Source organism: Pleurodeles waltl, chromosome 4_1 (assembly GCF_031143425.1).
Source record: "Pleurodeles waltl isolate 20211129_DDA chromosome 4_1, aPleWal1.hap1.20221129, whole genome shotgun sequence".
Taxonomy (NCBI): Eukaryota; Metazoa; Chordata; class Amphibia; order Caudata; family Salamandridae; genus Pleurodeles; species Pleurodeles waltl.
In genome coordinates, this window is record NC_090442.1 from 1,012,020,378 (window position 1) to 1,012,046,812 (window position 26,435).

At 46.2% G+C, this 26,435-nt stretch overlaps 1 protein-coding gene across 2 annotated transcripts in view; it reads right to left on the reverse strand.

Moving 5' to 3' along the window:
• The window catches only part of ASB15 (ankyrin repeat and SOCS box containing 15), a 137,864-nt gene that overhangs the window by 53,137 nt on the left and 58,292 nt on the right, over positions 1-26,435 (reverse strand). For both annotated transcript variants that reach the window (XM_069229878.1, XM_069229879.1), the window contains 3 exons: positions 6,928-7,173; positions 4,444-4,615; positions 176-746 (listed from right to left, as the gene is read on the reverse strand). In XM_069229878.1, coding sequence (XP_069085979.1) covers positions 176-746; positions 4,444-4,615; positions 6,928-7,173 — 989 coding nt within the window. The remainder of the gene's footprint in view (positions 1-175; positions 747-4,443; positions 4,616-6,927; positions 7,174-26,435) is intronic.

The window sequence follows — 26,435 nt, forward strand, 5'->3', positions numbered from 1 at the left end:
TATGCAGTGGAAACATCTGCCATTTTATTCACTGAAGGTGCAATCTTTTCCAGGGAAAGTATACCAGTCTGTTAGTTCTTACTCGTCCCATGAAGTCTAACTCTGGCACTACTCACTGCAGAGTGTCAGTGTTAACCATTTAGAAAAAGAAAGGACGATGTTGGAAAGAACTCACCGGATTGTCTTTTATAACACATGATGTCCATCCAGGAAGTATATCCTCTTCCAGGTTTGACCATGAGAATGAATTTCCAAAAATATCACCATGCATGCAGTCAAAACAGAGCTCAGCCTGGTATCCATTATTCAGCAGCAACCTCAGCATAACCTCGTCATTTAAGGCATACTGGATGGCACTTGGAAAATGGGTATCATTTACACGCATGAAGTAGCAGTTGACATTTGCTCGGTGAGATAGAAGTAACCTGACAATTTCGTGGCTTCCAGACCTTACGGCCACAAGAAGGCAATTCAATGGATCTTGGTTTGGGTCGGCACCAGCCTTGAGCAAAACCTCGGTACACAAAATGTCATTGTTGGACACAGCAAAAAAGAGTGCGCTTTTCCTCTCGTCATCATAGTTTTCTGACATGTGCTCGGCCAAAAGGTCATTGACGTCGAATCCATTTTCAATAAGGAGTTCCAAGCACTGCACGTTCTGTCCATCTGCGGCTGAATGAATGGGGCTTATCCCACTTTTCTTCACTGCATGTTTAGATGTAGCAGGAATGAGAAACTTCAAAGCCCTGAAAACAAAGAAAACATTTAACTTCAATGTCTAAGCCAAATACCATCTGCAGGGTGACCGCCTCGCTCAGGACTATCTCCACTCACCTTTCACCTACAAACCATTGTTTTCAGGTGTGTTAGCCTAATTAGTTCAATAGAAGCTAGACATGACTAAAATACCCCAAATGGTTCTGATGATCACTTGAAAGTTCAGTACTTGGAAACAGTGTCTGTAATGACCTGAAAGGAGGTGGCCACTCTTGTCCTCAATTCAATCTTAAGTGAAAAGTGTTTACGAGGCACCATTGTCAAACTGTATACCTCAAGGGCAGCAAAGAGAAGGAACATTCAGAATCAGCTGGAATCTATGAGAGTGGGTATCTGGACCATACTTGTTCAGCATTATTATTAACTGGAATTCACACACACCTTGAACTGGAACTTAAAGCATTCATTTCAATAAAAGGAATGCAAACATGGATAGAATGCTGGCCTATAAGGAAAAGAGAGAGATCTAAAACTTAGATAAAAGTGAAAAACAGATTAAATGAATATACTGAATGGAATGTTTTAGCAGTGAACTTCTTGCTTTCAGATTAGCATTTATAACTCAGGCATCTCTTGGACCATTTGAACATTAGCCTCCCAAACAGCAGTTCTCAGTCTAGTTACAGTTCAGTAATTCCACACCCTTTGAGTACCATGAACAAAGAGATAGCCGTGCAATGGTTCTCAAGGTTCTCGCTGGAAACATCCAAAATATAACTTGCTTAAATTTCCAGGTTCTGCAATTACACGACAGAGCTACTGAGGTTTTAAGAGTGCTGCCGATAATATGCCAGCCTACCAAATAAGTTATTTACTTAAGAGGCATTCCATTTCACATATGCCCTATATGTCACACTGCCAGGAGTGGTCATGTATGCTCAAGTAGACCATTGCTAAATATTGTGCCATGGGATTTTCTTTTTAAAATAAAAAATGCAATGCACTCTTCACCATGGGAGTCTACTCCCATGGCAAGGGGAGCGGTTTCCAGTTGTCCATGCCACCTACCACCAGAGTTTCCCGGTGGTGACGGGCAGTGAAAACTTCCTGTCATTCCGCCCATCTTAATTAGGTGGGTGGAATAAAAGGTCAGCCTCTGTTGGCCCTCATTTAAGCAGGGCTGTCGGAAATGTTTGGCCACAAGTCTGGTAAGTGCATCAAAATGTTTGTGGGCTTTCCATCACCGTTGTGACGGAGTTACCTTCGCGCCAATATATAAATCGGGCCTTAAGTTTCTATTTGAACCCCGAATCCTATGTTCTGACTCTACTCTCCTCTCTACCCACTTAAACACAAGAAAAAGAGTATGTTTGGCAGAGCTTTCCTGGCTCACGTTGTAATATCTATTTGTGTGATGTGTATGGTTGTTACACACACAGAAAACATCTCAAAACCTTTCTCTTTCGAGCTTAAATGTGAATGTTGTATGTGTGTTTGGTACGGATGATGGCCCTAAAAAGGGGTAAATTGAATCTGCACTTTAATAAACCAAAATAATATAAAATAAGGTAATTAAATGGTGGGATCCTTGCAGTGACTTTTGAATGATCCCTTTCACTGACAGCATATCCTGCCTCAGTAATTTTCTCTGGCAAGTGCACCCAGAGCTTGATCGGAAATTTGAAGCTTCATCTCACCTCACTGGATGACTCCAGGGCCTTACGGGGATCAATCTGCGCCTCTGTTTTCTAATAAAGTTACTAATGCTCCCAAGCTCAGCTGTTCAGTTAATCAACAATTCGGCTTATGAGAACCATATTCATTTAATTTGCCAAACATTTTATTGGCCATCTGCTAAAGAAAGACGCCAGTTCGAAGATTTACTACTCACCGAAAAAACCCTCCGCAATAACCTGCCCAAAACACCTCAAAACTCCACTAGACCTTTTTCACTAGACAAACATAAACTTACTGGGACAAATTTCGAGTCCTTCCTCACAGACAAGTAGAGACTGAAAGTCAGAAGCATCGTATTTGGGCTCGAAATTGATTTCACGCAGGCACTCGAAGAGCTGATTTATCACAAAAGCATTCTATTAAATGTGCTTCTTCTATCTGTCATACCTTTTTCCCTCTACTCATCTGCCACCATCCATCTTGGTCAGGCATCTCGTGGCTGGTCTGATTTGTTGTGACATATAAATACCCAAATGAAAAGAAACAAAGCTCCTGGTGTATACTGGGAAGGACAGAGAGAAATAATCCACATAGAGGAGAGAGATGGAGTGGGTCCAGACAGGGAAGGGGGTGAAACCAGTGTATGCTGCTGGGACTGAAGGAACTGGAGCATGAAAGGATATGAACTGGTACACAGTGGTGGAAGGGAAGGAGGTGGCGCATGCTGGCAGAAGGAGAGGGAACTGGTAGATTATGCTGTAAAGAAAGGAATGCAGCATATTAGTGGAAGAGAAGGAAGTGACACAGAGAAGAGGGGAAGGAACTGGTACACACTGGAATGGAAGGAACTGGAGCACCCTATTGGAAGGAAAGAAACTATGCTGACTGGAAGGTAGGGAACACATGGAAGGGAATGGCAGATAATTGAAAAGGAAGGAACTAGATCATACAGCAGAAGAGTGAAAGGGAGGTGATTAAATAGGAATTAGATGTGCACTGAACAGGAAAGGGAATCCTCATGCAATGAAACCAATATAATGTGGAACACAGATGGAGGAGGAAGCTCAGGCAATGAGGTAGACGTTTGGTCTGAGAAGAGGGAATTTGCACACAAGAATAGATGAGGCGTGGATGCATGAGCTCAAACACTCACGGAAAGTCAATGCAAGCTATCACTTATGATGCTGCTTCTATTAACGCAGTGCTTTGGGTGAGAAATGTATTTTTTTCCTGGATGTTCTACAGCAATGTCACTGGGAAGCTATATGGTTACTGGGCGGCATATTTACCATTCTTTCATGCAATGCAGCAAGGCAAGTTGTTGTGCTGCGTTGCGTAAAAGGTAGAGGGGAGAAATGCTCCATATTTACACAGATATGGAGCATTTCTGCACTCTCCTTGTGCTGGCACACTGGGTGCTGCCTCTTGAACAAACACAGGCAGACTCACACCAAAGTGCAAGGGTGTCTCTGTTACAGGAAGGATGTTTTTTGTGCAGGAAGGGACACTTTCCTGCACAAAACAATCCTTACAAACATATGTGTGCTACAGAAGTTATCAATGAATATAAATAAAGACATTTTTCCTCGTTAGGGTCTCTCTCGGGTAAGTGCACCATTTTGGCGCAATCCCAGGTTTACAAGTCTTTGTAAATCTGGGTTTGCACCAAAATACATGGATGGATGCATGGAAACGCCTATGCTTCACTCATGTAATGCCTACCAGAAGCAAAGTAATATAAGGTAGTGCTATGAGCTGTGTTGTGTTACTTTGGATTTACTAAATCATGCAAAGTGGCTTTGCATAGCTTAGTAAACCCCATTGAAGGACTTGCATTGCCTTGCAACAACTTCCGTCACGCAAGGACAACCCAAATCCTTAGTAAATCTACCCCTGTGTTTACAACAAAGGTATTTTTTAAATACTAACTACAAATATCAGCTGTGTCCTTTAGGAAAAGTATTGTAAGTCCTGATGCTCGAGCATGCATCTCTCTACATGCATCCTGTCATGTCTCTAAGAAGTGCTTCACCCAGTTTGTTTACTTACAAATAATGTCCACCATAGGCAGCTTTATGTATGGGGAGGTACCCTTCTTTGTCTGGTATGTTACCACTTCCGCCGTAGGCTAGCACAAGAGCCACGCAGTCTGGATTACCCCCTTCAGCTGCATCGTACAGCACAGATGCTCCATCATTTGCCACAGCATACACATCACCACCTAGAGGAAAAGACAGAGCATTATCTCATCTCTACATACACATCACTGCATGGTACCAGGATACTGAAGGGCATATTTATCAAGGTTTTGCGTCACCCTTGCGCCACGTAAGGGGGTGCAAGGGTGACACAAAACCTAAGTAAGATTTAACAAGCCATGCAATGACATCTTGAGTCGACCTGCTTGGCTTGATAAATCTAGAGTAACAAAAGGCAGCCCAAATCACTGCTTTGTGTTAATTTGACAATAGACTACATTGCCCACTCTTGGACCAACTCAAACATAAAAAATACTCATATGTACATGCAGCATCATAAAGTAATAATTAACCAAACGTCCTTTATTTACATACAAAATTAATTAACATATCTCAAATACCCCTATCAGAAACATAAGAAGGACATAAAGAGTGTCAAAAATAAGTGCTCATGTTCACAAAAAATTGAAGTATTGCAAATGTGAGTATGTTTATATAGAATTGTACAGCAGCATTATGGTCTTTGGTGCAGGGTCATAAATCATTGTTGTTTGGTTTGTTTTTAGTGGTCCCCTATCTTTTTAGTCCTGATGAAGACCCGTTTGTGAGCCCGGAATTGGCCCGTGAGCCAGAGGGGGTCGAAACGTCGGCGATGTTTTTTGAGCCTGGATGTGTTTGTTTAGGATAAAAGAAGGACCTTTGAATGGGGATTTACTACTTTTACAAGTGTATTAAAAGATTCAATGTGTAAAAAGTTTAACCAACAGGCTTCCTTACAAATTTGTGTTTTTATCAGTTGGTTGGGAATTGATCTTCTTTTCTTTTTCTTTTTTGAACACGAGCACTTATTTTTGACACTCTTTCTGTCCTTCTTATGTTTCTGATAGGGTTATTTGAGGTATGTTAATTAATTTTGTATGTAAATAAAGGAGGTTTGGTTATTTATTACTTTATGATGCTGCATGTATATATGAATATTTTTTATGTTTGAGTTGGTCCAAGAGTGGGCAATGTAGTCTATTGACAATATTCTTTACCTAGCCCCTCTTGGGTTTTTGCAGGATTACCCTCTGTGGTTCATATTATATTGTGTTAATTTGAGGCAGGGAAACATTCCACGGGTGTAGCGTGGGTGTTACCATGCATACGCCCATGTATTTTGGCACATTTCCTGATTTACTGTAAGTGGTAGATTTGGGAATGCGTCAAAATGCTACACCTCCCAGGTGAGGCATACTGAGAAGAAATATCTTTATTTCTCCTAGTTGTTTTTCCTTTTTCTACGTATGCTACATTCTGCAGGAAAAGAGAAAGGGAAATGCCTCTCAGGATTGTTTTTGTGCAGGAAGGTGCTCCTTCCTGCACAAAAACAATCCTGCCCATAACACAGGCATCATTGCAATATGACGCAAGGGTACCTGCGTTGGCATTAGTCAGCCAAAAGTGCGCCAGCACTAGCAAAGGACAGGATTGTACCATATAATGTTAAGTATGGTGCATTCCTGCCCTTTCCGCTCTTCCCAACACACAAGGGGGCTTGCTATGCTGTGCTGCATGAAAGATTGATAAATATGCCATTTCGTACTTAATATCATGCTACAAAAATATTGTGGCCAGAATACTGATGACCAATAAATCAACAAGGCAATTATATATAGGTAAGTATAAATGTACTATTCTTAACTCCACATGTACATATCTCCACAACATATATCTTGAAAATCTTTTGTGAATGAATCCCACTGTCTCTGTTTATCAAGAACCTCCATTTTGATGTAACTCCTTTAGCTTCCCTTGCCAGCCCAAACCTTCTTCAAAACCAGCTACATCAACTATGAAGCAACTACAACCAGCACCAGACTGCAGACTAAGAAGTGTGAAAAAGAAAACAAATAGGACAGCAGGCCTTTTTCATCTATGCCCCCAAGATTTAGAACAACACCCCTGCATCTATCAGGACAGCCTGACACTGCTCCAATTTAGGAAAGATATGAAGATGCACTCTCTGAAGAACACTCCATCAGAATGCATTAACAGCCCACAGTCCAGCTACCTCTCCTATCACTTGCTTACCTTATGCTTGACCTTGATACAGTAAAGCGCTGCCCTGCCTTTTGGAGAGGTTCACAATATAGAAATACTACATCCATACAGAAACATTCAAGAATTTCCACTAAACATGCCACAGCATTTGTATGACAGAAGACACCTATTTTCAAAAACATGACATATAACAATAGCAACCTGCTTTTAATGTTTCATACTGATGAAAATGTTAATGGGTGTTTTGCTGTCATTATTGCTTAGATAAAAGAGATGTAGTAATTGTGTATACCTTTGTGAATAAGGTGCTCCAGTACATCGCAGTGACCATACTCTGCCGCCACTCCCAGCGGGGTCACTCCATAGCCATTGCGGAGGTTCATGTCTCCGCCATTCTTCAGAAGCAGTGCCATGATGTCTTTGCGCCCTTTCTTGGCCGCTTCGTGCATTGCTGACCAGCGCTTTATGCAGGGCTGGTTGATACTGCAGCTGTGTCTGATAAGGCTTGATACCATTTCATAACTTCCTATTCTTGTGGCTTGAAAATATGTTGAATAGAAAATAGCATTTAGTACTCAATATTTAAAAACCTTCATATACTTAAAGTTTGATTGTTAATATATGTTAATTTGTTAACGTATACCCTTTAGCATCAACCTTATTTTTTTTTATTTAAATAGCTTCCACCAAATGAAAAGAACAGAAATTATGAAATCCTATTTTGTTTTGAAATTCAAAAGAGGCACAGTGCAGCATTTTCATCAAACAATATCAACAAAACACAATTGAAGTAACTTTGCCCTAAAAGGCAATCTTGGAGGAGGATGGAGCAGTGTACGTCAGTGGTTCCCAATCTGTGGTCTGGGGACTCCTGCGGGTCCACGAAGCCTCCTCAGGGGGTCCGCAACTGCTTAGAAAATTAAATAATATTAACAGATTAGGTTCCCAGCTTTCAGTAATGACTCAGTGGGGAGGTCCCTGGGTTCCAATAAAGATTCAGTGGGGGTCCCTGGCTCCAGTAATGATAAAGTGGGGGTCCACAGATGTAAAAACGTTCGGGGGGCCACTGTTGTACGTCATTCGCTATGGTCCTCTTGGTGTGTTGAAATGACCTAAAAAAAGCCAGCCCTAGACTAACTCCCATCAACTGTTACACTACGTAAAACATGAAACTGGCACCTTACCTCTTTTTTCTTTAATTTTATTAATTCTATGTTTTTCTTTGAAATTACTGTCCCGCTTAACATCAAATGTTTGTTCACCTGTTTGGATTGGCTGCTCCCATACGAAACCGCACATGCTCACTGAGTTGGTGCTCTCACTTAATGGCACAAATAGGCTCCCTGACCCACGCGGGTGGAGTTACAGGGTCCTGATGATGTCAACATGCCCCTTCTTTCCTCGCACATGGGTGAAGCTACTGTGATTTGCTTTTCTAGCGTACTCCGTCCCTCTGTGAATATGGGTGATGTGTGCCACGTGGAACAAAGTATTGAGCATGTCACTGTAGCTCAGCTTGTTGGACAGCCCAACATCTGCTCTGCCCTTCTAGCCTCACCACAGAATAAGGCTTCGTTCATCAACATTATCTGCTTGTGTGGTCATTACCTCCTAATCTGTCTTCCTCATCTCAGTTCTTACTAATGAGGTTCCTGTCTCAGGCACAGACTATTTAATCTCTTTAAAAAGAAAATTAATCCTGGACTAGTATATGGACCTCAAAGTCCCAATCCCATAAAAACTGGTACAAACCAGGAAAAAACCCTCCTCAACATCCTGTACTCTTTGTCACTGCAAGAATATCTGTTTCTATTTGCAGAGACATGGAACGGGATTCTGTGTTTTCCTGATGCAGCTGCCTGTGGCAGCTTGTCATTTTAGATATGTCTCAGGATTAATTTGCTGGAGAACGCAGCTTTGCTAAGCTAGCACACTTCATAAGAAATATAAACAAGCATTTGCAATGGAATGGGTCTCGCGTTTGCTCGAATTAGAGCTATTAGCATTGTAAATTCCCAACTGGACTTTTCTTGCCACTTAAATTGAAAATGAAAGGTAACACAGTTGACACAAGCGAGCCAATTCAAAATGCCATGGCCACCATGAGCATGAAAGCGAAGAAGAGACGCAAAAAAATTGAAGTTTGCTCGCAGTCAAACGTATCAGCAATCGTGCAATTATCCTTGTCACAGGGGCAGTCTGCAAGGTGGTAACAAAACCACCCCAAGGAGGGACAAACGTAAAGCATTTACCAATGATAAAGGATTTTTGAAGGGCAAGCCAGGAATGAGTGAAAGTGATAGGCGTGCGGTGGGCGTGGTTAAAAGCCCACAATACTTACAACAGGTCAAAGCGCTCGCACTCTCGACCTAAAAAAGGGAGGACAGAGCTGTAAACAATCAGCGCCTCCTCCATGACATAGGTTGAGGAGCCAGTGTCCCTTTAGTGATGTAATGTAAGAGGTATGGCCGGGTGGCATGGCTGCGCTGAAGCCAGGCCAGCGTATCCCCCAATAATGGAGGCACAAGATGATGAGGATGTGCTGATCCAGTGCGTCCTCCTCAATACATAAGTACTGCAGGAAGACGCAGCTGTGCTTGGCCTTCACGTCTTTGCTAGAAATGTTTACTGTGACGTAATTGTATCTTCATAAAGATTTTCACTATGAGTCATGGTCTAAATTTTAAGGTCTTAGATTCTCACTCCAAAGATTTAAGGGAGCGACTGTGCTAAGCCAGTAAGACCATTAAAGTATTTTATATATATTTTCTTAACATTTCTTCATTTATTTGGACCTTATGCTCCAGCTCAGGGCCGTCTAATTAAGGAAAGCAATTGAATGAAAGATATATCAGAGGTGTTGCTTTCAGAAGCCAGAAACCACATGCAAACAGTTCTGCGTAAGGCTTTCTGGAGGTCTTGCCAAAGATAACTTAGAACAGAGTGTAAGCTATATTCAGGGTCCTGACTTTAATGAGCTACGTACACAGGTCTGACAGAACTTGAGTTTTCCTGAGCCTTCCATGACTGAGGAAGGAGACATTTTTGCCTAATATGGGAACAAAGAAACATAATTTTTTCTGATGTATGCTGCTATTAGAAAGATGCTATGTAATTACTGGAAGTACACTGAGAAGCTGCTATTTCCACGATCTATTCCTGGATAGATCGTGGAAATAATGAACAGATGTTTGCTAGAGAGCAGAATGTGTGGCTTCCCAGATTCTGCTCTCTGTTTCGGTCTCAGAAGGCTTGGGATGCTCTTTTCATTCCTTGGCCGAACACTCTGATTTTTGCTATCCCTCCAATCCCCTAACTCTCCAGAGTGCTGAGGAAAGTTATGCAGGAAAGGGCTCAGGTTCTACTGGTGTCCCATTACTGGCTTTGCAGACCTAAGTTTTCATTAGTTCTAAGATTAACAATAGCAGGTTCTTGGATTTTTCCAACCAATCCATCTATGCTTGTTCCAGAGTCTTCACTGTTGAAGCTCGAGCCTGTGGTTTGGAAGTTGAAAGAAGGAAATTGATTGAGTTAGGTTTTTGATAAGAGGCAGCCTGCTCAATATAACAGTCTAGGAGACCTTCCACTCGAAAGAACTGTTAGAGGAATTTGAAACTTTTTGAGCATTGGTGTAGACTAAAGGGTTTAAGGCTCTGATTTATACTTTTTGGTGCAAAACTGCACTAACACAGTTTTGCACCAAAACGTTTAGCATCGGCTTGCACCATTTCTGTGCACCAGCCGGACACAATATTTATGGAATGGGGCAAGCCGGTGCAAAGGGTGGGCTAAAGTAAAAAAAAAAAATTACGTTAGTCGGGTGGGGCTGGCAGTATAAAAGAAGGGGCTTTTGCACCAAAAAATGACATTAGGCAGGTTAGAGTGAAAAAATATGACTCTAACCTACCTAGCGTCATTTTTTGATGCAAAACTATTCATACCACATGATTCCTGTATTAGAAAAGACAGGAGTCATGCCCACCACCGCAATGGCCAGCACAGGGGACTAGGATCCCCTGGGCATGGCCATTGCCCCCAGTGCCATGTAGGAGGGCCCATTTCAGGGCCCCCAATGGCACTTAAAAAATAATACTTACCTGTACTTACTTATACTTACCTGGGATGGGGTCCCCATCCTCCGCTGTCCCTCTAGTGTGGGTGGGGGTGTCCATGGGGCCTGGGGAGGGCACCTGGGGGCTTATTCCATGGTGTTCCACCATAGAAATAGGCCCGCAGGTCCCCTAACACCTGTCCTGACCCAGGCGTTAAAAAATGGTGCAAAGCAAGCTTTGCACACATTTTTGACTGCTCCTTCTCCCCGTGCGTGATGTTTGCACAGGAGGATAAATAAGGTGCTGGGGCCTTAGAGACATTTTTTGCCCGACAATGCCTACCTTGATTTGCATAAAAAAATTATGCAAATTTGGCGCAAACAGAGTATAAATATGCCCCGAAGTGTGTCTACCTGCCCCCTATGTTAATCATATGACTTACTGAGGGATAGTATTTTTTATTAGGTTTGGCTGTTTTCACTTTACACAGTCAATAAAAGCCTTCAGAGAAAATTGAAAAAGATGCTTTGGTAATAGATGGTGTGGTACTAGAATGCTAAAATGTTTTTGTAACACAATACCTGTTATCCATTGGTACTTACCGTTGATTCTGAAAGCGCTACAGACCTTTTCTTTGGAGCCATTAGAGTCTACCTCTCTAGAGGTCTTAACTTTTAATAGTTTATTCTAGTTGCTATTATATCCAGAATGTAATTAGGGAAGATTGGAGCTTTCGTTAGGTGATAAAGCATACTTTAAATGTTTTATGCACAAGGTAGTTTTGAAGACTGATCCGTCTTTCTTCTTTTACACGAGGACGTTGTTTTGGCAATTTTTTCCTTTCTCCTTCTTCTGAGGAGGAATGACTATTACATTTGTTGGATGTGCATAGGGCTTTATATAGCTTTAAGGCACACTGCAGAATTCAGAAAGGTAACATTTCTGTTCATTACATTTGGTGCCCCAAATCCACATTCCTCTACCTTGGGTAGATGGAGAAAACAGGCAGTGTCCCTAGCTTATAATTTTAATATTACCATTCTATAGGAACTAGTTCAGGGTAGGTCAGAAGAGAAGTATCTTCCTCCTGGGCAGCATAAAAGGAGTTTCTCTTAAAAAGATTTGTAATGCTGCCACCTAGGCCTCCCCAAATATGTTTGTTGCTCATTAGAGACTTCAGTTAGATTCTTCCTGCTGTTTTGGATTAAATTATGAAAATTATAAATTAAACACATAGGGGGTCATTCTTTCTTTGGCGGGCGGCAGAGGCCGCCCGCCAAAGTAACCCCGTCAGAACACCGCACCGCGGTCGAAAGACCGCTGCGGTGATTCTGAGATTTGCCCTGGGCTGGCGGGCGGCCGCCAAAAGGCCGCCCGCCAGCCCAGGGCAAATCAACCTTCCCACGAGGACGCCGGCTCAGAATTGAGCCGGCGTAGTGGGAAGGTGCGACGGGTGCAGTGGCACCCGTCGCGTATTTCAGTGTCTGCATAGCAGACACTGAAATACTTTGCGGGGCCCTCTTACGGGGGCCCCGCGGCACCCCCTACCGCCATCCTGTTCATGGCGGGTTTCCCGCCATGAACAGGATGGCGGTAGGGGGTGTCTGAATCCCCATGGCGGCGGAGCGCGCTCCGCCGCCATGGAGGATTCAGAAGGGCAGCGGTAAACCGGCGGGTGACCGCCGGTTTACCCTTTCTGACCGCGGCTGAACCGCCGCGGTCAGAATGCCCTTCGGAGCACCGCCGGTCTGTCGGCGGTGCTCCCGTGGCCGGTGACCCTGGCGGTCACCGGCCGCCAGGGTCAGAATCAGGCCCATAATTTGTGTTCAGTATTGATATTATTACCGATGTTTTGCTGAGTAAACGGAGTATAGCTTGGGTGCATCCTCATTAGTAAGGACAATAGTAAGGAAGTCAGATGAGGAGTTAATGCTCTGATTATTTGCTGGTAATCTTCATTACTCCAAGTCGTAGTCTGCCTCCCTAGTTCTTTATACTGCCTATATCTGTGTGATTTGGTACACCAGGATTTTGAAGAGTGTTAGTCCCTCATTTGTACCAATGTATTGGGGAGATGCTTTGAGGGCCATACACTAGCCCATGATTCATTTTATTTTTAGGGAGTTAAAATGGCCTGTGCCTGATGCAGAAGCCTCATTAGTAAGGACAGTGATGAGGAAGATTATGAACTGGAGTAATGAGGATTACCGGAAATTAATTAGAGCATTTGCACTCATGCTATTATAGATAGCACATCAAAGATATGCCATTGGGCCAAATCTACCTAGAACTCCTATTCATCTGGCTTTTTCTTGGTGTAAAATGGAGGCATGTCAAGGAAAAGTCATAACTAATCTTGTTGACATTGTTCACAACTCACAAACATTGATAAATGTGCTACCGAAGATTAAAAGTGTGACCGATACATGTAATGCACACATAGACACCTATTAAGGGATACCAGAATAACATGGGGGGAAGGAGTCAAAGTTTGAGGGAGATTACTTCCACTACCCAGGCAATTGTTTGTTTTTTAATTGCCCTCCAATAATTCATTTATTTATTGATATATGTATACAAGAGGTGCAGCAAAGTGCCCTTTTTGACATGGTCACCCCCCACGTTTTGCTGACTGGTTCTAAGTTTTTTTTGACTGAGGTGCACTAGGTCCCTGTTAACCAGGTCCCTAGTGCCAGTGGTCTTTCCCTAAAAATAGGTAACACTGTGTACAGTTGGCACACCCCTCTACCTATGTAAGTCCCTAGTAAGTGGTAACCCTAGTACCTAGGGCCTGGGTAGAGGAGAGGGTTCCTAAGGGCTGAAGCATGTATTGTGCCACTCTCAGGGACCCCTCTAAAAACAAGAGGCACACAGCTGCCATTGCAGTTTGCGTGTCCTGGCAAACTGTGTACCATGTCCCTATCACTGCGTCTAAGAATATGTAAGTCACCCCTACAGCAGGCCTGGGAGCTCTAAAGCAGGGTACATTATATTTGAGGTGTGGACATATCTGCACAAACAGATATGCCCCTGTAGTTCCAGCCCCATTGCTGAGCATTGCAAGTGAGCAGAGAAGCCATCTTGTGGTATGTGCTGGACACCCGTCAAAACAAGTAAACAAGTAAACAATTCACATAATGGCTTCACTGAACCCTATGGAGTTTGATATCAAACACATTGTCTTAATAAATCCAGGCTGATGCCAGCCTCAGATTTATTATGGCGTGCACCCAGAGGGCACCTTAGATGTGCCCCCTGAACCCCACTAGCTCTTAAGTTTGGTCGACTTGTTAGTCAGTAGGCATGTACCACCTCTGGACTACCACACACCTAAGGTGGGCTGCCCTAGGCACCCAAGAAGAACCTTGAGGATTCCGGACCTCCTGAGTCGATGTGGGCCAAAAGTGTCAGTGTGGTCCCTAGGCCCTCCAGGACACAAGCTCACCCTATGTTCCTCTCCTGTGGACTCCCCGATGGCACCTGCACCCTATTCGTGCAGGCCCCCACTCCACCATGACCATCTTTGGTGACAAAAAACAGATGCCTCAGGACACCTCTGCACCCTGCTGCCATGAACTGAGGTGAAGAGGACCAGTGGTGTCCCTATGTTCCCGAGCATTGCAAGCCTTGAGCCCGCCTGTTGTTTCAGTTGGACTGCCCCCCCATCCTCACCTGCAGCTTCTTTTCCCCATGACCATTTCCCATTGAAACCAACTGGGCACCTGATGTAGTAAAGCACCCCCGCACCTGGATGCCCCAGGGCTTCCCGAGTTGACATGTTGGTGCTGCCTTGGACAGAGCCCCGTACTTAGCTTAACTCCTGAAGACTGGTCCTGTGAGTCACTGTTGAATGCCTGTATCCATAGGTTTTCATTACTGTTCTTCAGATACTTCAAATATTTTGCTTATTCTCTCCAAAACCGAATCAGTGTTTTTTTTTGGTTAAAGTATTCTGGTGTTAAAACATAATATAAACAAAGTATCTATTTTTCCCAAAATTGGTCCTGAGTTCCTTTCTGAGTGTGCGCCTCATTTATTGCCTCTGTGAGTACAACAAATACTTAGCACTACCTCCTGATAAGCCTAACTGCTTACCCACAATACCACAAAATAGAGCATTTGGGATTGTCATTTGTAGCCCTGTAAACCAATAAGGGTCGCCTGGACTATCTGCATAGTGCTCCGATACATTGGTGCACTGCATAGATAGCTAGCTTCCAACAAGAGGCATGACATTTGAAGTAGAAATGTCTTACAAAGGGACAAAAGTGTAAATAGCCCATAGACAGAGAGGGTGGGTAACATAGCTAAAATGGGTGATTGAGATCTTGAACAAAGATGCCGCTTTGTGACGGATAGTGAAACAAGAAAAAACATTCCAAATGATAGACGTGAGACAGGTGGAAATAGGAATGTTTATTTTTGTTATTTATATTGATCTTTTAATTTTATAACCAGAAAAACTAACACTGTATATAGTCAGTATCACCATGGAATACCCATTATGAACTGTGATGCATAAATTATAGACTACAATAACAACAGAAGTTAGATTCCATTTTTTGTGTTTTCCCTCAACGACCAAAAGTTACCTTATCACAATCTATTTATATAAGACTGACTATGTAATGCCCTTAAATGCCAACACATAGTGTAAGATCACCTCTCGCGTCTGACAAAGAAATTAATTCACCATGTCTTGTCAATCACTCAAATCAATTTCTCATCTGTTCCTACCAGGTTGTATGCATTTCTTCTAGCTGTAGCCAATGTATCATGTAGAGTGTGTTTGCTAACAGTGGCGCTATGGCCACAAATTTAAAACAAATGTTTCGCCTTTTCAGTAAGGGATATAAATTCAGTAAGCAATGTTTTAACAAGTGTGTAACTATGTTATATGCTCCTGCCATGAATCCCTGTTTAATCGATTAGGAAGTGAAACCTTGTTACTGACTATACTTTTACTTCAGTATGGGTGGCTAGCATCACTATTTTACTCTTAACATTGTTACATAGCTCTATCATTTAATGCGGGTGACCAGACACACTCTGGAAAACGTCTTAGAAGTTGCCAAATCTCAGTCCAGTGCATACCTCGCCCCATTCAATACTAATGAGAAAAAAACACCTCTGTTTTATGGCGCACACATATGCAAAGTGGGTGGCCATTGTGTATCTATGGCTGTCAATTATTAGAACACCTCTCCGTTTTCCAGAAAGGCACATGTAACGTAACTATACGTGCTGTCATTTTGAGAACAAATTCCCACTGACTTCAACTTTAAAAGTGTGAAGCAGTTGTATATCAGTCAAACTACTCATATGCTCAAAAGAAGAACTTTCTATTTCAACTCTCAGACATTTTGTCCAACAGGAACAACATGTTCATCGGTGCTCCGATGACTGTGTGACTGTAAGCAACATTATGACACTTTAGATCACATTTTATTGAATGATATGCTTCATCTAAAAAGTTTGTTTTAGAAGTCAACAGTGTCACTAACTTGCGGTCAAAAACATATACACATCATTGAATTCTTTATAAAACTTACTGTAATCTTATATTTATGTGCAATACCACCTAAGCATGCTAGAAATAAACTTTTTCACTATATGTTTCTGCCAGTTTTACTCACTTTACGCAGGTGTCACCCGCAATCAGTTTTCTTGTTTTACTCATTTGCTGTATGTACCAGCAATGGCCTCCATCTTGGGCAGAAAAGTGTCTCCCTTTGTATTTCTGATTCAAAACTATCTAGGAACAGTTTTAGCATAAAACGTTTAATGCCAGTGTCTTGCACTCTTCCCTCTTTGCACTTTGGTACTAGAAGCTGATTAAGAGGAGATTCATTCTCCCTCTTGGCAATTCTGCAGAGGGAAGGTAGACCTTAACACTTCGACAGCTACATGGAGATTTAAATGTGTGTATTCATCAAAACTATGCCAGCCTAGGATAGTCTGCTTTAAAGATTAAGGCCCTCATTACAACCCTGGCGGTCGGTGTTAAAGCGGCGGTAATACCGCCAACAGGCCGGCGGTAAAAAAAATGGGATCACGACCACAGCGGAAACCACCATCATAGATAGCAACTTTAACAGTCCGACCGCCACGGCGGTAGCAACCAACACCGTGGTGGTCACCGCCAACAGACAGGTGGAAGACAATGTATCGCCCACCCCATTACAACCCATCAATCCACCAGCTTTTCCGGGGCGCCATCAAAAGCACGGCGGAAACAGTGTTTGGAAAGGGAAACCACTCACCTTTTGACACTCAACGAAGAACCAGGATGCCATGGGGCCCGAGTTACAGGTCCTCCCCATGCTGGTGTACCGCCTCATACACCAGGAATATCAAAGGATGCAGCGACGACCACGGTGAGTACTGCACCTAGCACACAGGGGAGGGGGGGAGGAAAAAGAGAGTGACACACACACACACACCCCCACCATCACCCCCACCCTCACCCACAACACCATACACACAAACACATGCAGCAACATCACATTTACACCCCATAACCCCCTGGAAGAACGCAAGGACAAAAGGAATTGACTTAAACAGTGATATATGAAATAGGCAGATATACGTAGCGATTCAAAAAACAGTATTTACAAAAATATACAATATGTACATGTCCTTTGCAAATGTCCGTGGCCTACTGGGCCACAAATAATGGGCCAAGCCCACACTTGCCTTTCTCCACAGGTTCTGGAGGGGGCTTGATGCCCAGTGTGCTTCATCCTGCCAAGGATTGGGTGAGTGGATGCCTTTCTCCACAGGTTCTGGAGGGTGCTTGGTGCCCAGTCTGCTTCATCCTGTCAAGGATTGGGTGAGTGGATGCCTTTCTCCACTGGATCTGGAGGGGGCTTGGTGCCCAGTGATGCAGCACATGGGGTGTGGCAGTTCACATTCCCTCACCTGGGTGTCTGAGGCACGGGATTTGCGGGGGACAGGTAGCAGGAAAGTCCATGGAGGCAGGGCCTGACTCCATTCTGCGGCGACTAAGGCTGCAAACTGGTGGTTGTTGCGGTGCTGGTGGGGGTGCTGCCAGTGGTGGTGGGAGGCTCCAGCCTGTCTACTGCAGCCCCGGACGGACGCACACTGGGGCTGCTGCTGCTGTTAGTGGTCCTACTGTAAGTGGTGCAGGTGGCGGTGCTTGCGGCAGGATGGTGGCGGTGCTGGCCGTGGTGCAGGTGCCGGTGCTGCCAGTGTTGGAGGGAGGCACCAGCCCTTCTCCTGCAGCCTCTGACGGCTGGCCACTGGGGATGCTGCTGCTGACAGTAGTGATGGTGGCGGTGCTTGCGGCGGGGATGCTGGCGGTGCTGCCCACGGTGGAGGTGGCAGTGCTGTCGGTTCTGATGGTGGCCACCAGGCCCCCACCTGCAGGCTCCGACGTCTGAGGTGCCTTGCCTTGGCTTTTCTGCCCCTTCTTCACCTTGGCAGCTGCTGTTGAGACCTTGGCTCTGGCAGCTGCAGTTTTGGAGGAGGCCTTGCTGGGTGGGTCGTGCTCCTTGCCCTTGGTGCATGCGGTCCCATTCGTCACCTTGGCAGGTGGCGGTATGGTATGGTCCTTTGCAGGGGTTGTGGCACACTAGCTGGCCTGACGGGTGACCCCTTGAAACCCCTGGGAGTTGCAGGTACCACAGCGGACGCCGACTTGGTGGCTGAGGTGCTGGTGTGGGTTCTAGACACCCTTGCCCGAGGGGAAGGATGGGGGAGAGGGGATGGGTAGGGAACAGGTCAATGTTTGTCAGGAAAAGTTTTTTACACACACTGGGGCGGAAAGATGGAGAGGGTTTGGGAGTGGAGGAAGGGGGAGTGGTTGTAGGAGGTGTCTTTCTGCTGAGTTTGGGTGAAGGTGCATTGGCTGGATACTGTTGTGAGGTTGATGGCTGTTGGGTGGGTGGGTGCTTGCGTTTGTGTACTTTGGGAGGACGGGTCACAGACACACTGGGAGAGGACACAGGGGACGTGTGCATGGTTGTAGGGGTGGTGACTGCCAGTGAGGGGTGTGTTGTGATGGGCGTGCTGGTGATGGAGGTGGTGGATGAGGATGTAGTGCATGCAGGTGTGAGTGGAGATGATACTGGGAGGGAGGTGGATGAAGAGGAGGAGGGGGACACAGTGGAGGCAGTGGATGTTGGTGTGTCTGCATGGGGATGGCACTTGTGTGAGTGCCTGTGAGATGAAGTGTGGTGCTTATGTTTGCCTGAGCCACCTTTGTGTGTTGATTTGGGTGAATGTTGGTCTGAAGGTGTGCCTGGGAAAGGCTGGGGTTGAGGGGATTGGGTCTGGGTAGAGGAAGTTGGAGGGGGAGGCTAGACACAGGGACAAGGGCTGCCATCAGTGCTGAGGCCAGAGCCTGAAATGCTCTCCGTTAGGCCGCCACACCAGAGTGAATGTCCTCCAGTGTATGCATTTGTTTGTTGCAAATGCCTCTCGACACCCTGGATGGCATTCAGAATGGTTGACTGCCCAACAGTGAGGGATCTCAGGAGGTCAATAGCCTCTTCACTGAGGGCAGCAGGGCTGACTGGGGCAGGGCCTGAGGTGCCTGGGGCGAAGGAGTTGCGCAACCTCCTGGGTGAGCGGGCACGGGAAACACGCTGAGAGGCTGCTGGGAAGGCGATGGTGTAGGGGGGTGGCGACCGTACCTGTTGTAGGGGTGGGCACAGAGGTGTCCGCCACCACCATGGAGCTTCCATCGGAGGAGTAGTCGCTGTCTGTGGTCTCCCCTCCTGTCACCGTCGTGGTGCTCCCCTCGCCCTCCGTCCCACTGATGCCCTCACCCTCGGTGGATTCGGCCTCATAGGCCATGTGGGAGGCATCTCCCTCTGTCGCCGGCACCTCTACTCCTCCGCCAAATTATGATAATGCACACAAGGACAGGATGACAAAACAAAAAGGGGGGGGGAGACAGAGGATACACTTGGTCAATGCCAGCAACACCATTACCGTTGTCGTACACAACACACAGGGAGCAGCCCTATGCACTAGGCCATGCCCAACCATTTACTAAGACAGTCACCAGCCCATGGGGTTCAATGCCTAACGTCATTAGCTGCACACCTGAAACCCACAGTACCCTGCCCAGGAGTAGATGGCCGCCAACACTATTGGGGTAGGAGTGAGACTGAGCCTGCCCAACCAGGGACCTACCCTGTCATGTTCGCCATGGCCTAGGGGCATCCACAGCCCACATCCCCCACCCAGGTACCTCCTAACGCACGCAAAGTTAGGTTTCAGATTCTGTACTCACCCCCTTGTGGCTACTGTGATGCCCTCAAGCGCCCATCTAACTCCAGATAGGCCACCGCCAGGATGCGGAACATCAGGGGGGGTCATCGCGCGATGGGCACCCCTTCCTCGTTTGGAGGCCAGCCCCAGCTGGGCCTCCGCCGTCTTCTTTGCCCAGCGGTGCAGGTCCTCCCACCTCTTGCGGCAGTGGGTGCTCCGCCTGTCAAAGACCCACAGGGTTTGCACATCCTTGGCGATGGGACGCCAAATACCTTTTTTCTGGTGGGCGTTGACCTGCAGGGAAAAGACAGCAGAAAAGGGAATTATTCACCCGTTCGGACCATCATACTCATTGCCCACCAGATCCCACACATCCCCTGATGCACATACACTGACCACCTTACATGCTGCACTCTGGCCAGGACCCCTCTGCCCCCCCCCCACATGTGGCTTACACACACAGCAGTCCATACATTCATGGCCCACGCATCATGCTCACAGTGTACTCACCTGTTTGTCTGGAGGACTGTAGGGTAATGTGTACTGAGGTAGGACCCCATTCACCAGTTTCTCCAACTCCTCCGCAGTGAAGGCAGGGTTCCTTTCCCCACACACATGAGCCATTGTCGCTTCCAGACACAGGTCACAGCAGCACTTGCAGTGTGAGTCCTCTCCTGTTGAAGGCCAGGTAGCATGTGAGTGATTAGATAGAAAATGGTGGTGACGTCCACAATGGTGTGTACTGTCACCACTGGCGCACATCGCCATTGGCTCTTGGAACCCATAGGGCCTAATGATAACCAATGTGAATTTGCACGGCAGTCATCGACCGCCTACCGCGATGGCGCACAACGCCAGCGCAATTACCTCATTTCCACTTGTCCCTCCTCACAGGTCAGGCAGCCGCCATTTCATGGGGGCACAGGGCATGGCACCTAACTACGTCACAGTAGACATTAGCACATCAACGGACTCTCGAGTTCACATACTGTTTCCGTAAAGTCAACAATTCATCATTAGTGCAATATAAGTGTGAATATGACCCTCTGCTCACCTTTCTCTTCCATAGGCTTCAACCGCTGAGGCAGATTATGAGATGGCAGCATCCTCAGGTGTACAGACTCCTGGTGGACCTAGCAACAATGGAGGACAGACAAATTATCATTACCTACAAACGTGATCGTGCCACAATCCAAGAACTGTGTGCCCAATTGGAGCCAGACCTGATGTCTGCTATTCGCCAATCCACAGGTATCCCCCCTCTAGTGCAGGTCCTGTCAGTGCTCCATCTCCTGGCAAGTGGTTCCTTCCAAACAACAGTGGCCATGGCATCAGGGATGTCTCAGCCAATGTTCTCTAACGTGTTGACCAGAGTGTTGTCTGCCCTGCTGAAACACATGCGCAGCTACATCGTGTTCCCGCAGGTGGAGGATTTGGCCATAGTGAAAGCTGAATTTTATGCCCTGAGACATATCCCCAACATCATTGGTGCTATGGATGGTACACATGTGGCATTTGTCTCCCCCCCCAGAGAAATTAACTAGTTTACAGGAATAGAAAAAGCGAACACTCAATGAATGTGCAGATGGTGTGTTTGGCGGACCAGTACGTCTCCCATGTGAATGCCAAATTTCCTGGCTCTGTGCATGACGCCTATATCTTGAGGAATAGCAGCATCCCATTTCTGATGGGCCAACTCCAGAGGCACTGGATGTGGCTAATAGGTGAGCCAAAGGTCCCCACACAGTATGGGTATGGGGTTGTCCCTAAGGATTAGTGTGTGTCTAACAGTTGTCCCTCGATATTTGCAGGTGACTCTGGTTACCCCAACCTCTCATGGCTACTGACCCCCGTGAGGAATGCCAGGACAAGGGCAGAGGAACGTTACAATGAGGCACATAGGCGTACAAGGAGGATTATAGAAAGAACTTTCGGTCTCCTGAAGACCAAGTTCTGGTACCTCCATCTGACAGGTGGATCCCTGTACTACTCACCCATGTTGCACAACCTGGCCTTGAGACGCCAGGTGCCTTTTCTGCAGGAGGATGAGCCTGGAGAGGGTCTTGTGTCAGCGGTGGAGTCTGTGGACAGTGAGAAAGAGAAGGCAGAGGAAGAAGATGTTGACAACAGAACCAATATTACTCGGCAGTACTTCCAGTGACACACAGGTAAGACACTGTAACTTCACTTAACATTTCAGATATCTGTTGGACATTGTACAAGGCAGCCTGTTTCCCTATGTCTATGGCCACTGACTGTACCCTTTGGCATCTCCATTTTAAGATCTCTGTGCCCCACTCTGGTTCCTGCTATGTGAACTGCTGCCCACCAGAGGTCATCCTAAATTATATTTCACTGTACTTTTGATTTGCAATGCTTTAATAATGTTGTACTAATACATATTTGAATCATTTGACAGAATCCAGATTGGTATTTGCTCCAAGGGTGTTTATTTAGGTGCTCATAAGTAAAGGGGGTGGTGCAAAGGGCTGGGCTGATGGTGGAAGGAAGTTCAAGGTAGAGTCCAGTCTTTTGGTATCACAGGTGCATTGTCCAATGGGGCATAGGAAGGGGAGTAATGGCAGTTCAAGGTGGACAGGATGACAGTGTAGGACAGAAGGGTGACAATCAGGAGAGTCTTATTACCTGGTGGGGGTCTTGGGAATGTTCTCTGTCTTCAGACTGGATCGCAGGGACCGTTTGCGTGGTGGTTCTCCTTCTGCAGGGGGTGGGGTTCTGGTGGCCTGTTGTTCCAGTGGCGGGGCCTCCTGTCCACTAGCGCCGGTGGAGGTGGAAGGCTGTTCCTCAGTTTGGCTAGTGTCAGACGCCCGTTGTTGTGCCACAGCCTCCCTCATGGTCTTGCCCATGTCTGCCAGCACCCCTGCAATGGTGACCAGGATGGTGTATATTTTTGTTAGGTCATCCCTGATCCCCAGGTAGTCACTCATGCAGCCGCTGGGTCTCCTGGAGCTTGGCCAGTATCTGGCCCATCGTCTCCTGGGAATGGTGGTATGCTCCCAGGATGTTGGAGAGTGCCTCGTGGAAAGTGGGTTCCCTGGGCCTGTCCTCCCCCTTTTGCACAACAGTCCTCCCAGCTTTCCTGTTGTACTGTGCCTCTGTCCCCTGAACCGTGTGCCCACTGCCACTGACCCCAGGCTCCTGGTCGTCCTGGGTTTGTGGGGTTGCCTATCGGTCGCTGTAGTGGTGGACCACTGCTGATTTACGTGTCCTGGGGACAGTGTCATGGGACCGCTGGGTGGGTGCTGTGGTGGTGTTTCCCTCTCTAGTGGGTTGGGACTGTGCCCGGGTACCCCATTGTCCAGAGGTCCGGGACGGGCCAGGTTGGTCATTGAGATCCAGGCATGCAGAGTTGCTGTCATCACTGTGGGCCTCTTCTGTGGGGGGACTGGATGCAGCTGCCACCTCCTCTCCGGTGACGTTGACTATGGGTCCTGTAGGGATGCAAATGCAGTGTTAGTGTATCTGCGTGGGCCATACTGTGCATGGGTGTGTTTCCCTCTATGATTGTGATTTCCCTGTCAGCTTGGCCTTGTGTGAGTGGTGATTTATTGGGCATGCTGTGGTGATGGGTGTTCATACAGGTCTGTGATGGGGGTCCCTGCATTGGTGTTGCATGCAGGGCTTGGTATTGGGACGGGTGGGTTGTGATGGTGGGGTATATGTGAGGTGATGGAGTGATGGGAGTGAGGGTAAGGGTGGGGGTATGTGATGGTATGCAGGTAGGGTGGGGGATATAATAGTAAAGATATGACTTACCAGAGTCCAGTCCTCCTGCTACTCCTATGAGGCCCACAGGATGCATTATCGCCAAGACCTGCTCTTCCCATGTTGTTAGTTGTGGGGGAGGAGGTGGGGGTCCACCGCCAGTCCTCTGTACGGCTACCTGGTGTCTTGCAATGATGGAACGTGCCTTCCCCCTAGGTCGTTCCACCTCTTCCTGATGTCTTCCCTTGTTCTGGGGTGCCGTTCCACGGCATTGACCCTGTCCACTATTCTCCGCCATAGCTCCATCTTCCTAGCTATGGACGTCTGCTGCACCTGTGATCCAAAAGCTGTGGCTCTACCCGGATGATTTCCTCCACCATGACCCTTGGCTCCTCCTCTGAGAACCTGGGATGTCTTTGGGGTGCCATGGATGTGGTGTGTGTGAAATGTGTGAGGATGTGTGGGGTGCTGTGTTGTGGTGTATGCTGTGATGTGCGTGGATGGTGAATGGGTGATGGTGTTCTGTGCCTCTGATTGAGTGGGTGGTCCTGCCTTGTGTCTCTCTCTGTGCTATCATTTTTTTTCGCTGTAAAGGGTTGTGGGTAATGTGTGTGTGTGTTTTATAGTGGTGTGAGTGTGGGGGTGTGGTGTTAGTATGTGTGTCAGGTGTGTGTAGTTTGAATTGTCCAATGTGGTGGTGTTTTGTAAATTTGTGTGTATTTTGAGCGCGGCGGTGTGTACTGCCAGTGGTTTACCGCGTTTGAAAGACTGCTGCAGTGATTCGTGGGTCGTGATACTGTGGGCGTATTCCTGTTGGCATAACGGTGTGGGTTTTGCTATCGCCAGTTTATCACTGACCTTTGGTGTGGCGGACTTGTGTGGGTGTCTGTATAGTGGCGGATTTCTCAGTGTGGGTCATAATACCCGTAGCGGAATACCGCTGCGGTCACTGTATGTTGGCGGCCGTCAGCACAGCAATAGGCGGCATTTACCACCAGGGTTGCAATGAGGGCCTAATAGTTTTAAAGTACATTTAGCTAGTGCCGCCCCTTTGCCTTCAAAGTTCTCTGTTATTTCAGCTTTTATTATTTTCTATATACAAGCTGCAAATCAGACGGTAGTCGATGCTGAGTATCACCAATTATCCATGCCACACCATATAATTTTGGGTGAACAACAATATTTTGTTTTAATTGAGACAGGCAAGTCAAAGACTCTGCTGGTCCCAACTTCATTTACCTTTCTTTATGCCAACCTCCTATGTGCTAGCTTGATAAAGTTATCATGTGCCCGTTTCTGACTGTTTCATGAAAGGCTAAGAACATTTTGAGTTTACTCTAAACATTTGGGGGCATATTTAAGAGACCCTAGCGCCACCGGAGAGTCACAGAAAGAATTGCTCCATATTTACAAGGAGGTGTAACTTCTTTGTGGCGTTACACCTCCTTGTAAATATGGGTCCCTCCAACACAGTTTTCTGCGTCAGAGAGGCGTGCAATGAGTGCTGCTGTGGGCGTTCCACTGCAATACACATTGCTTTTGACACTGCCTCAGATTTACAAGTTGTCGTAAACATGAGGCAGTGCCACAAACTAATGCCACCCCAAGGGTGGCGTTAGGATGGTAAAACGAGGAGGAATGCTTTTATTCCTCCTTGCTTTTGACACTGCCTCAGATTTACAAGTTGTCGTAAACATGAGGCAGTGCCACAAACTAATGCCACCCCAAGGGTGGCGTTAGGATGGCAAAACGAGGAGGAATGCTTTTATTCCTCCTTGTTTTTTGCTTTTTCTATATGTGCTGCACCTACCTGCACATAAACAATCATTCAAAATGACGCTTAGGTACTTCTATGTGTGCTGCATTTTTCAGCACACATAGAAGTGCCAAATCGCAATTATAGGATGTTTATGTGCAGGAAGGGACACCTTCCTGCACATAAACAATGTATCTCCTCAACGGAGACACCCTTGCACTATGGCAGCTTAATTCGGTGCTAACGCAGAGGGAAACACAGGGGTGCACCATATTCCTCTAAATACGGGGCACCTCTGTGTTTCTAAAGTGGCGCAGCATGGTGCTGCTATTTTTGGCGCAGCACCGCGCTGCCCCACTTTAATATAAATATGGGACCTGATTTTCCAATAATCTAAGCTTGCTCCATTTACCAGCTCATTGTGATTTAAAACTGCTTCAGTTTCAAATCATATTTATTTCTGTATGGCTGTGATGTGTATTGCAGGATACTGTACTCACAGGTGGCCTACTGGACTCATAGCCCTCATTTCCTTTACACACAACCACCACAGTTCTTTCAGTCACAGCTGGTAATCGTATTAGGCTACCTCAGACAGAACAAGGAAATAAGCCAGTGACTTCAATACTAGTTATCCTAGGGTCTTCCTCATGTCCACAGCTCTTCCACCGAAGAACGGAGGCAGTTTCACTGGAACACATCTGAGGTTCTATTAAGTTAGGACCTCACAGAGAGAAGCCTGAAAATGGCCCCATGTACCCCAAAGTCATAGGTTACACAAGGGACTATCTGCACAAAGGTTTCCATTGGCGTTATTTGTAAAATCTGTGGCACCTGACTCTTTCTCTACCCATACTCCAAAGTGCCTCACATACTCTTCTCCTTAGCACCAACATTTTTTTGACAATATCACAGTTGAGTCAGCAAGGGCTGAGTAAGGGTTGGACTGGGACAGAAAATAGGTCTGGGCACCAAACTAAAAGTGGTCCCCCATTAGTGAATCAAATAGCTAAAAAATGTGGCCCA